Source organism: Lycium ferocissimum, chromosome 2 (assembly GCF_029784015.1).
Source record: "Lycium ferocissimum isolate CSIRO_LF1 chromosome 2, AGI_CSIRO_Lferr_CH_V1, whole genome shotgun sequence".
In the NCBI taxonomy this organism is placed as follows: Eukaryota; Viridiplantae; Streptophyta; class Magnoliopsida; order Solanales; family Solanaceae; genus Lycium; species Lycium ferocissimum.
This window is the reverse complement of record NC_081343.1, coordinates 66872888-66886172: the sequence shown is the minus strand read 5'-3', so window position 1 is coordinate 66886172 and position 13285 is coordinate 66872888. Positions and strand designations below refer to the sequence as shown.

Here is a 13285-nt window from a genome sequence, read left to right as displayed (position 1 = left end):
GGAATTGGCATGACATAAAGTGAAGAGTATGGTCATGCTAAAGAAATTGATGCTTTTTCCCTTATCTGACCAAAGATAGCCAAAGTGATTTCACCTATTGCAAAGATAAGATAGTAATTGATTGTTTTGTCCACTAATACATCCTTTTTTCTCTTTCAAAGAACGAATAATCTACAGTAAATGTTCTGCGATGCGACTGATTGTCTTACGTCCGATCATTGACTAGTTTCACCATTTGTCTAGTTCGGAATTGAAGGTCCTACCTTAATTTTCTATGGCCCCTTTTACCCTCCACATACAACATAAAGATTTGATTTCGGTCAATCTGTGTGCAGCAGTCCTTTTTATTGAAATCCTAGCTCTCAGAAGCGTCAACATACATCTTTAACAACATCAGGAAGGTGTATAAAAGAGCCTTGTTATTTTGTATTAAAAAAATGGCATTCTTAAGTATCAAAAGGAAATTACTGTTTACTGGACAAAGTATATTTAGTTCCTCCTTTACTATCTCACAAAAAAAAAAAAAAAAAAAAAAGATTAAGCATCCTGCTAGATTGATACCAAAGTCCTGTTATTCGCTCACAAGAAAATTCAAATTTTAAAATACACTGTACGGAAACATGATTCTGGGCCCAGGAGGGGAGGAAGGTGACTTGAGTTAATGAATTGTTTTTTCATACGCAAATCTGATCACAATTTCGCAAATCTGTTTCCATTGAAAGATAACATTCCAAAAATTGCCCTGAGAGGCGGAGAAATCGCACTCTTCATGGGGTCAGCTAAAAATAGAGAACCCAAAACCTGAGGCACATAACTCAAAATCACTATCCCAAAAATGAACCAAGGAGAAATCTAAAGATGTTAAGCAAAGGTAGTCAAAACCCATGTCCCTATCTATATCTTTGAGATGCACGTAGCAGCGGGACGAAAAACTTGTTCAGAGGTCTCCCTTTGCTTTTCTTGAGGCAACTATCAGATCTTTGCAACTTTCAGTTGTATTCCTCTCATGTCCATAAATATTCTCTGCGATACTCTCGAACTATTACAGGAACACTTGTTGGAGGGATCTGCATATATTGAGATAAACTCCAAGTTACAATCACCCTCATGCTCGTTTAGGTAATTTACTTAAGGAACTATCCAGGGAGGAAATGATATAAACAAAAGTATTGATGACTCACCATGCCATAATCTGTAATTATCATTGATACATAATCTGAAGGTGTTGCATCGTAACTGTAAGGGTTGAAAATAAGAAGTAAGCTCTAAGAACTTGACTGGTTAGCCAATGAAAACAGAATATCATATCTCTGACATATTGATACTCACATCAGATTCAAAAGTTGTAGATTATCACTGTTAGCCCACCCATCCAAGTGGTTAATTTCCATTCTACCAGGAACCTTAGCGATAGTTTCTGGATCACCTGTACAGACACATGACCGAGCTAGTAAGAAACAGGCTACCATCAGATAACTCCTTCAGGTATCCCTGAAAGAAGCTATCAGCATAAAAACAAACAATCAAATACCGGGTGGATGCATACCAAGTTCATTAGAGCAAATTGAGTCAAGTTGAACCCTTTCATGAAATTTATACGCTTCACAACATATCAATACAGGAACCCGGAATGAATGAGCAACCATAGCAACGCTTGCTGTTCCAACCCTTGAATAAACAGTTCCATTGGACAAAACTGATGAAGCACCCAAAAGTACTCTAGTAACTTCATGCATGATATAAGAAATGGCATTTATATGCGTGTATGTACACTTAACACCCTTCCCCACCAACCGACGAAGTAGTAATCTCCCTTCAAGCTTTGGACGTGCGTCTACTACTACGACACGGAAATCCTTGCCAATCTCATGAGCATGTAACAGAATCATTTCAACAGCAGAGGATGATCCATAAGTGAGAAGAACGTCACCATCCCTTATTTTAGTTACTGCATGCTTGACTATCACCTTGTCTGCAAGTATTATCTTTTCACTTATGAAGCGATCAATATCTGTCACAAGAGTGGTTTTAGCTTCTGACTCTGACAAAGTCAAAGGCAGTTTGGCAATCCTAGTTTTAAGGAACCTAATAGCATTCCCCATGCTGATAGAGAGGGGCCTGCACTCGATCAAAAATGAAACATAACAATTAACTTTTGCAGTCAAGTCTCTTATAAGAGCTTTCTCTGGGGGGGTTGAGTAGTCTTTGATGGACTCTTGGAAAGCTTGAAGCATCGCAATACAGCGGGCATTCCCACCAGATATATCTCCAGCCAAATATCTAAGCCCAACCTAATACCAAGTAGAAAATCCAAGATTTCAATACAAGAAATTTTGAAGTATTAGCAGGATACTAGCTCCTAGTCACCCATATACCCTTGTAGCAAATAAGAAAGAAGCTCTGGCAGCTCTCCTTGATTCTTCAGGAGTCCTGATGCCACACAGTTCTTATTACATTTTCCAGATTTAACAAAGATGGTCAAAGTGGCCATAATTAACCATGATACCCTTCTTCTTCCTCCTTTTTTTTTTTTTTTTTTGTGTGTGTGTGTGTGTGTGGGGGGGGGGGGGGACTCTACAGGTGAACTTTAAGCAACATAACAGTAATAATGAGTTAAAAGTCCTTTCCCCAAAGCCAAAATAAAATGGAAAAGAAAGATAATATAATCAGGTATACCTTAAAAACAGCAGGATGAACTGGATCTAGTTGGAAGAATTTTGATTCAAGCTCGGGAAGTCTTGTTCCATGTTCATACTGAGGCAAATGCCTAAAAAGTTCAACCCTATTTTTGGCTTCAGTTTGCTTCACTACTGAGCGCTTCTTAGCCTTTTCCACACGACTCTTATCATCAAATTGCATCCGTGGATGAGGAACATCTTTTTTCCTATCTTTATCTGTCGCACGATCACTGCCCTTTTTATCAGGAACTGCAACAGGTGGATTTTCTTTCTTTTGTGAGGTGCCCTTGGCAATCTTTACCGGGTTTAAATTTGCTGATGTATGTTCTCCAGAAGCAGCAGTGGCGGTCTTAGTTCCTTCACCTGGCATATAATCATCACGACAACTCTTAATAAGTTTTATGATTCTGTGGAAAGGATACAAGACTAAATCTGAATCAAAGAACAAACCAAAATTGTTTTCCCTGCAGTAATATTTTTGATAAACAACACATTCCCATAAAGAATGATTTTCAACTTTAAAGAATCGAATCCAAATAAGATGAGAAATTCTGCAACGAATATTAATCCTGACACAAAAAAATACCAAAAGAGAGTTTGGATTTCATAGAATATCTAGATTGTGGAGAGCGGTACATAGAGGTGTCATACTGTAACAAACTCGAGTGGGTATGATCTCCCTCGACCACTAACATGAAGCCATAAGACGGTCTATTTACTGAAAGAAAAGGTCCAACACCCACATATATACTATACTTTTTTTTTCTTTAATGCGTTTAAGTCCCAGCTTTTCTTTCTTTAATGCATTTACGTTTCTGTTTATCCATTCAGAAGTCAATTTAGTCCATCTGGAAAACAGAGACCACCACCCCAAAAGCAAGATGAGGAAGCATGAGCTATGACGTGTCCAATTTAAGCAGAGAAATCACCATCAACTCCTAAAGTACCAATGCATAATCCACAGCAACGAGGTCAGCTGCCCCGACATCTGTCTTTCAAGTGCCCCCTCCCTCGAAATACTTTCTTCCACAAAAAAACACGACATATCCAATAATATGACAACTGTGAAATCGCAGGAGGAATAGAAATTTCGCATGGCTGCCAACTACAAGGAAAGAACACATTCTTCAAGCTGTAGATCCAAAAAGTATTCAGATGACAGCCCTACTAAACAGTTCACATTAACCTATAGATGTGTCAAGCAACAAAATGACAGCAAACAAGCCAGCTTGCTGACACTACGCAGCAGGTAGAGACAAAGTGTAGAATCAATAATATCAATGCACAAAAGTGTTTAGTTGTTACAGCCATTTTAACCCCCCATAAACAAACATAAGGAAGATATTTAAATTTGCAGGGCTTTGTCCATACTCTGCAAGAGAAACCTGTACACATATGCTCTAGATATTTCTCAGCCAAATGGCACCACGTTAGCAGCTTTTGATTTCCCTAAAATATCATGTTCCGAGAAGAAAAGCAACTCATATTTAATAGATTGAAAAGAAAAAACGTTGATTAACAAAAGGTTAATCAAATGATCCTCTCCAAGGACATAAGACGTAAATTTCTTAAAACCAATTAGTTCAAATTACAACATGTGCAGGCATGTAAAGGGATCAATATATTCACAAAGGACTATGATCCCCTAGTTCAAACAATTAGCCTCTACATATAATATAACCATCCCTTATACATTTATAAGACGAATAACAACACCGTAGGCCACTTTAAACAAAGAGGAACCTTATTAAAACTTTCCTTTTTTTTTTTGTACATAACTTGTAGTAATTCGTTTAGGAAAAGAAAAGAATATCAGAAAAAGAGAATATATTAGGAAAAAACCACAAAAAGATGCCGAGAAATGTAATCTCGAAAAAAGTCAACCTTTAGCAGCAGCTTTTGCAGCTCTTTGAGCCTCCTGGAGAGCCCGCCTCTCAGCCTTAGTTGTTTTCTCTTTCAACGGTTTTGAACTTGCACTTCGTTCTTTCTGCACTTCCCCATCCTTATCTAAACTCAAAACACAAAGCTAATTTTATCAACGATTGCAATATAAAAAAGAGATAATGGTCAAAAACAAACCTTAACTAACACTTTTTCGCGAGTTTTAATATATAGATGGTGATAGTTCAGATAGGAAAGCGGAACAACAGATATTTGGCCTAATCAGCTTCATACATAGTGATAGTTCAGGTAGTAAAAGGGACCAACCGGTGGTTGGGGTGTAAAACTCATGACAAAGTGCTAGTTCAGGTGTGTTTTTGACCATTAACTCTATAAAAAAAAAAAAGTAGTATTGACATAGAGAAGGATAGAGAGAGAAACCTGATAGTCCCAATGGCGCATTGACATTGGAGACAGTAGTCAATCTCGAAGCGGTAAAGCTATTCTGCTTAGCAACAGGCATTTCAAATCCAGCAGAAGGAAGAGAAGCAGCAAATTTACCAGAACTGCCCCTACGATGCCACCCTGGTGACGACGAATCATCAGGCAAATCATTGGTAGTACTAGGAGTAGAGAATTCAGATGGATTGTAACTACCAACAGGGATAGAAGAATCACGGCGTAACGGGGATAACGGTGCTTGAGGAATGTTAACGTGACGTGGAGGAGGGATCATTACGGGGGAAAGAGAGTTACCCGAAGGAGAGAGATCGGAAACGGGTGGGGAAGAAGAGGAAAATGGGATGTAAGGACCCGATTGGGAACGGTCGGGTGGAGCGAAGAACCCGACTTGACGAACTTTCGGGTCGGATACGGTTCGAGGAACTCGCCGAGAGTCCATGGAAATCTAGGGTTTAGTTGAAGCGATAGAATCAGAGATGGGGTTTATTACAGTGCTTCTTTCAGGGTCAACTCGGTATCTGGCAGCCGAGTGTTAAAACTTAAAACGACTGTGTACTTTTACGACTCGTTAATTTATTTATTTTTTCCCTTTCTTTTTTTAATGGTGGATGTTGTGTAGACCAACTAATTTTTTTCACAATATTAATATATCTACTCACATGTCATACCCCTTTGTGACTTACTCTTTCTAGTTGTATAGTTGTACTTGGGCTGGGTCTGCTAAGGAAGCAAGGTGCAACGTGTAAATAAAAAAATTTGAGCTATTATCATGAATGATGAATTGAAGTAAATTTATTGTGCCATTATAATGAAGTGATGTAATGCTATTACTTCACTTGTCCTGATTACACGTTAGGAATCTTATTTAGTTTCATATCACTTGTTCATTGTAATGAAGATTATATAGTGGTATTCTTGTTCAAGAGAAGTCAATTGATAATTTTTTGCCGAAACTATACTATGTAAGTAGGTCTACTTCTTGTGTGTATTTATTATCTATCGAATCTCCTTAGATTTTTAGCGTGTTCAATTCTTTATTTTTTTAATTTTCTTAACAAAAACCATGGTTCCCAATTATATTTATGGATTGTCATTATTGAACGTTTACGAAAAGTAATTCAATTCTTTATTTTTTGATTTCTTCTTAACAAAAACCATGGCTCCCAATTATATTTATGGATTGTTATTAGTGAACGTTTACGAAAAGTAATAACTGAGCGCTCCGCGCGAATAAAGAAAACCTAAAACAAATACAGAAGCCTAAACCTTCACATTCAAAATAAAAAAATCATCAGTTGGAAATTCTTTTTTACATGGTAGGCATGGTGAAGGCAGAATAAAAAAGAAAATTGCATATATTATGTTCTCAATCTATGAAAGCGGAAGAAAATGAATAAGATTCCCCGAAAGGAGAATAAGATCACCTGATTTTTGAAAAGAAAAAAATGTCATTATTACGGACTCCATTCAAATAATGCAATAAAGGGAATACTCCTCTCGAAAGCTGTCAAAAAGGCTGGAAGACTTAAATGGACTAAATGTGCATGCTTCTGCTACCTATAAACGACTTTTTAAAATCAAATCAAAATATCAGGAGCTTGGCACAATGAGTTGTTACTGATACTCTTTTTCTTGAGAAAGTTTTTTGCTTTTGTAGAGAGGGGTAAATTAGTTTAGATCGCTCACAGTAGTTTTTGAGAAAGTTTTTTAATTTCGTAAAGAGATAGATTAATTTAGATCACTCGCAGTGGTTCTAGTTCATCGGGGAGCTAGATTTGTCTCATTTTGTCTCATTCTTTGAGCCTTCTTCATATTAGGTCCCCTATGTAGTTGGAGGTGTCTTCTTTGAACTCAAAAACAATTTCACTTGAATTCTTTATGTGAGTGAATCCTATCAACTAACTCTTCCAAAAGTCCGTTAGTAAAGAGAAAGTGTACAGAATATATTACGTGGTACACACGCTTTTAGATTAGATGCGACGCAGCCAGAGAATAAATTAGTGAGATCTTCTGGGTACCTTGAGTTTGGGCTACAAGAGTTTCCAAAAACATCTAAGGACTAACTTCTCAAGGAAGCACAACCGATGATCCCTCTTGGCCGCTCTCACTAAATATGGCTGACTGGTCCTAGTCTCTAGGGGTGGCATGGTACGGCATTTAAAGTTTTGTACGGTAATTTTGATTCTCGATTCCTAAAAATACTGTACCATTACCATACCAAATTAATTCGCTATGATTTGGTATTTTAAAGTTTGATTTCGATATTTTACAGTACAGTAAATCGATACCATAGTTTGTCCGACTTCGACTTACATATACTCATATCGTGGAGAATTATGACTTCCGCTACTTAAGAAAGATCTCAATTATTATGTACTAAACACCTTATAAATGTAAAAATATTCGAAAGAAAGTACAAACAATCCCCTTCGTTAATCAATTACACAAAAAATACATTTACATCAAGATAGAGTAGTCAAAGTTTCAACAGTTAAACAACTAATTTTCTAATAATACTAGTTTATATATTTATTAGTATTACAATACTAAGATACATTAATTGTATATATAACTATATACTTCGGTATAGTGTTCGATATCTCGGTATTTTCTTTATGAATACCGAATACCAAACTTTTTAAAAATGCATACCAAATACCATAATACCGAAACCGCAGTATGAAAAATTCCGATTTTGATATGATAATCGCTAACCGGTATCTACCATACCATACCCACCCCTACTGGTCTCTTCGCTTGGCTATTTAGTTTTTTCTCTTCCTCATGCTCTTTAGAGTTTCCTTCCCTACAGCAGTATGGTTATGCTGCTTCCTTTTACCCTAATCCCCCTAAAGGTATATATGATTTGATATAAATACTAAGTGAGGGTAAGTTACTAGTAAGGATATTGGATCAACCCTCATTGATCCAATCACAAGCCCCTTCCTTCAATCAAACATGAAAAGATAAAAAATGACAAAGGAAGGCGGTGGAGATGGAGGTGGTACCGGTGGTCGGATTAGAAGAAGATAAGGGCATAAAAGCAAGAAAGAAAATAGGACGAAAATAGAGAAGGAAAAAAGAGCAGTAATTGTTGGTTTCCAAATCCAGCTAATATTAAGAATACCCAGGACACCCAAGTCTTTTAGAAGATGAGTTTGATTGAGAATACAGCAGCATTATAAGTTTACATATCAATTGCAAATGGTTTAAATGAAACTGGGACACACAGGCCCCTTAGAAAGCCCAAGGCGCACTTCCACGCCATGATGCATGTCTACTGGACGAAAGCTCTCAGAATCCTTAGGATCTGCAAGAAGCAGCAAGAAACACATATGAAGTTAAGACCTCGAGTATATACATTTATACCGACATACTTAACAATACAAAGTCACGTCATCAAGTGATGGTATCCAACTGAATCCCCTTCCTCACCAACATCTCAAGATATCACGAAAAAATTCACACAGCTGGATAGGAACAGAACATTACTACTACGTACTCAATTGTCACAAGAAACTTATGGAAAATAATACCCAAAGCTAAAGCTATTGACTTAGATGGCATTAGAGGGGAGCTGATATTCTTATGCACTGAAGAACTAGGTGAAAAATCGTGGAAATGCTCTATACATTTAGCATCAACAAGTTCTAGCAAGTGGGAGGAAACATTTGACACAAGTTAATACATTCTTTTTTGGTGAAGAAGTTAATACATTCTTTACAATGGAATCAGCTTTCATCCAATCTGATATCATATAATCTGACTTAATCAGCAGACCGCGGTCTAATCAGGCTGAGCAGATTGTCTACTTTCTACTTACCTAAAATTCAGATGTAAAAGTACCAGAGAAGTTGGATTAGTTCGAAGAATAATGAGAACAAATTTCTTTGTCTATTGCAAAGACAACCGCAGATGAGAATTACTACTCCACAAGTTCTATTTTTTATGACACACTTCTTTTCGGGCCGTTCCAAAAATATTGACACATTTCTCTACAAATATTTTAATTTTGACATTATCTTTCGACCTTTAATGATCTGCTTTTATTGGAAATATATTAGCATGATGAAGACTCAATATTTCAAGGCAATTTCAAAAAAGTTATATACATTTAACTTATGTGTCAAAGAGTTTAAAATCCAGCCAGAGGTCGTGATATAAAATGATACAGAGAGAGTAGATAGTTAAAACTTGTCCGCATAAGGTAAACAGTTCTACTAGACCTTCGAGAAGTGCCAATAAGCAATCACGCTCCAATATCTTATGAGTTAATGGAAACCAAACAAAAGCCATCAACTAAAGGCATCTCCTATGGAATAGCATAGGCTATAGGCAATACTACACCTTATTCCCAAACAAGTTGGGGTGTTATGAGGATTCATCATGACTTGGCAAGTTTTACGTTGGCAGCAAATTAAAAGTAACTTCAACAAGATAGTATATCATAAGGATTTTGATACCATTCAGGTAGTCCTCAAAAGCAAAGTCGTCCAGCCCTCCGGTTAGGGATTCTAGCCCCAACATTGAAGATGGTATTGCCCCCGGTGGCCTCTGAAATCTGCAAAGTTTAGAAGGGAAAAGAAACTCAGAACAAAGGGAGACACACAACTTCTGGGTACTATGTTCAAAACCCAGAAAGTAAGGTTTCAATAATTACACCAAAAGAGAAAGAAACAATTTACAGTAGAATTTTACTTAGAAAATCTGCTAATGAGCTTTCTGAATCTAGTGTAAAAGAAATATTAATGGACTTAGAAGATGAAACTAAAGATGGTGCAAGTTTTCAATTGTAATTCTAAGCCCTAACTAGCTTATCTTCCCAATTTAAGCCCTTGGTTTTACCACCTTTCTTGTGAAAGTTCCCATTTATTCAAAGTATTGGGATTTTATCGGTTGAACTACTACCCTCTTCAAGTTGGCAACTAAAATGACCTCCTCTTTAATTTGAGAATACCTGAGACCTTTCCCTCTCTTATTGCATAAATGATGAATACAATTTGACCAAATTCCCCCCTTATCAATCAAGATCAACCATATATTCTTTTGTGAAATATACTGAACTAGACGAGCATGCTGGACATAATGGTGTGACGGAGAGATTGCAGGGTAGGGGGACAAAAGTGAGAGGGAGCAAGGAGGAAAGTGGCAAGTGGGAGAGCAGGAGAGGTCGACAATAGTAAAGGGGTCCGAGGGGGTGGTGGCAGTGAGGGGGGAAGGGGGCTAAGAGTAATGTTCATTTGTGTAGCTTAAGGGTCAGATGTTGACACATCTGGAAGTTGAAGACAGCTTTTTCTTTTCCATACAATTGTTTTTGTAAATTACATGAGTCTAAGTTGAAAAAATAAGCTGAGTTTCTAGCCGCCATCACAGCCATTTAAGTATGATAGTAATGGAGGCAACTAGCAAGAAAAATCTTTGCAATGACATCAGACCAGAGAAGTGGTCTTTGGTATCACTTAAACTATAACAGAGGAAATCCATTTAGTTTTGTTCAACCGAAGAAAAGGTATCAGTAAGTCACCTTCTTTTCCCATTCTAGGAAAAGGTATCAGTAAGTCACCTTCTTTTCCCACTCTAACAAGTATCAAGGTAACAGTCAAATATGAAACTTGACCTTTTAAGTCCACCCACATAAAATGATTGAACCTTGCTGCATATTCACAATGATGGGTGCAGGACAAAATATAAAAGGCATGCTTCTTATATCCATATTGTGAAGGGCTTGAAGCTGATATAAGTATCAGATGCATAAGGACCAGCTACCAGTATGAATGGACAGTTAATGCTTGTTAAGGAATACAATATCAGCTAGAAGTATGAATGGACAGTTAATGCTTGTAGGAACACGCCCAGTTCACTGTAAGACTTCATCATTACCTTTTTTTTTTTTTTTTTTTGACAATGATAACATAAGACTTCATCAATACTTAATGGCTCGGAAGAACAGCAAACACATCTACATCCAAAACTCTCAACTAATCCACACAGCATTTCCTTACCTATACAAAGGGAGAAAGCTCCTAACTTAATATAACTCAAATCAACTTAACAAGGTGATTCAGTTTAGTTGGTCAATGACTCAAAATCCAAAGAAGAAAAAGAAAAATGAGTCACAACTCACAAACCACGCCACGGAAAACCCAATAAATTTACCCGAGTCTAAACAAAATAGTTGAGATAGAGGCATAGTAGTTGTCGATTTAAATTAAAAGCTCGAATTTCATTAGTTCATCAATCAACCAAGAGGGATTCACCTCTTCATGAGTTTCTTCAATACCGCTATCAACCACACCTAGCTCTGTATCAATTTCGGTCTATCCAAGTGCAATTAGACTTTTATAGAAAAAATAAACTGAAAAAGGAGCAAAATTAATACTACATGTAATAGTTATTCATGTATTGTCATTCCACGTTCTATCCTGGGTAAAATAATACATACATTTCCTCGTAACTTATCCATGTATTAGTTATGGTGGTTTCTAAATTGCAAACCAAACACTGTATACATGAATAAAACCCTAGCTAAGCACAAAAAAGGGCAATGAAAACCCTTCATTCAGTTCAAACCAAATCAATACTAACAAACGATGAGTAACAAACAATAACCTGGAAAGTATTTGGCGATCAAGCTCTAACTTGATAGGTAAAGCCGAGCCGTAAGTGTTTGCAAGTATCTTCCTCTTCATCTCCTCTTGCCTAACCTTGGTCTGCCCCCAAAACAAAAGAGAGATTAGATAATCAGAAACATCTATGTATAGGCAAAAGAATAGTGTGGAGATTTACAGAGTGATAGGAAGACTCGAGAGGATGAGATCCAACGATGTCGCTCTTAACACCATGAAGACCGAATCGAAACGCATCGTTTCTCACTCCTCCGATTTCGTGTGCTATCGTCTTTGAATCTTCCATTGCTCTCTTCTTCTTCTTTTTCTTCTTCTTCTTCTTCTTCTTCTTCTTGTTGCTGCTCTGTGAGAGTAATTCAAGCAAACAAATCTTTCTGAACAAGAAAACAAGGGGTACAACTGGGCTGACGGACTCTTGTTATAGTATAGCTGGGCCTCTTACTTGTGGAGTCTCTATAGGCCTTTATTTGTTATGGTAGTTGGGCTTCTCAACAATTTTTTTCATTTTTTTGCACGGAGTGCCCTTCTTTTGGGCTGGTCTTTATATTTTCCCCTCATTTTGTCTTCTTAATTTTTTGCTTGCTTTTTTTGTTTAATGAAAGTTTTTTAAATTACCCTTACCCCATTAAAACTCTTTCTATTTCGTCATTTGCTCTTTTCTTTTTTTTTTTTGCTTCTTTCCTCCTCTTTTTTGTGTCTATCTCATCTTGTTCTAAAACTTAGGTACGAATTTGGATCTTTTGCTCGTTTCAATATTTGTTTTTATGTTAAATTGTTGTTTGTTGAATTGATATCTTTGTCTTCGTCATTTTTTATATTTAATTGATCCTTTTTTATTTAAAATTATAGTGTTTTGTTATAGTGTCTCTACGATTTTTTCAACTTTAGTTTCGTTCCCATGTATATATTTTGATTTTTTGAATATCGTATTATGAATGTCGTAATATATTTTAGCTGATTTTGATATGCGTTTTGGTTTTCTCTTTGTTGAATCTTTGAAGTTTTGCCTGTGAACAGCTTTTTATGTTGTTACTGCTGTTTTTGTTTAATAATCTGATTTTTTGAAGAATGTTTTTGTCTGAGGCAACATATCTTGGTCCTGCAGAGTTTATGATTTTGAAACTGAAGTTATGCCGGTTCCGGCATAAAGTTATGCTTGTTCGGCATAACTTCATGAATTAAGTTAATTTATGTGTGTCTTGATTTTTTGGTATTGTCTTGTTAATAATTTTGATTTTTATGCAATCTTATGTGTTATTGGTGTTGTTTTGTTAATAATATTTTGTTTTGGTTATGAAAAATGAAAGTTTGCCTCTCACGGCATACTTTGTAATTTTGTAAAGTGAACTTACCCTCCCAGACTTGTCTAATTCTTAACACTTGTGTATTTTTTTATTTTGCTTATGAAAATGAAAGTTGCCTCTAACAAGATACTTTGTTCTTTTGTAAAGTGAACTTACCGCTCCTCCCGGCATACCTTTCTAGTTCTTAACACTTGCGTAAATTTTTGTTTTGCTCATAAAAATAAAAGTTTGCCTCTAACAGCATACTTTGTTCTTTTCTAATATAAACTTCTGCCTCCTCCAGCATACTTGTCTAATTCTTAACACTTGTGTATTTTTTTTTTATTTTACTTAT

General features: G+C 36.4%; 2 protein-coding genes across 2 annotated transcripts; both read right to left on the bottom strand.

Moving 5' to 3' along the window:
• Positions 1–658: 658 nt before the first annotated feature.
• Positions 659–5541, bottom strand: LOC132046955 (probable translation initiation factor eIF-2B subunit delta). Its single transcript, XM_059437811.1, has 7 exons — positions 5001–5541; positions 4563–4685; positions 2677–3041; positions 1547–2291; positions 1330–1426; positions 1182–1236; positions 659–1067 (listed from the first exon to the last, which is right to left on the bottom strand). Exons 1-7 carry the CDS (start codon positions 5458–5460, stop codon positions 1005–1007), a joined length of 1908 nt encoding a protein of 635 aa, XP_059293794.1. The 5' UTR covers positions 5461–5541; the 3' UTR covers positions 659–1004.
• A 2571-nt stretch (positions 5542–8112) lies between these two features.
• On the bottom strand, positions 8113–12014 carry LOC132046954 (cyclin-B1-2-like). Its single transcript, XM_059437810.1, has 4 exons — positions 11808–12014; positions 11631–11731; positions 9485–9582; positions 8113–8331 (listed from the first exon to the last, which is right to left on the bottom strand). The coding sequence occupies exons 1-4, from the start codon at positions 11931–11933 to the stop codon at positions 8231–8233; spliced, it is 426 nt and encodes a 141-aa protein (XP_059293793.1). The 5' UTR covers positions 11934–12014; the 3' UTR covers positions 8113–8230.
• Between the last annotated feature and the right edge of the window lie 1271 nt (positions 12015–13285).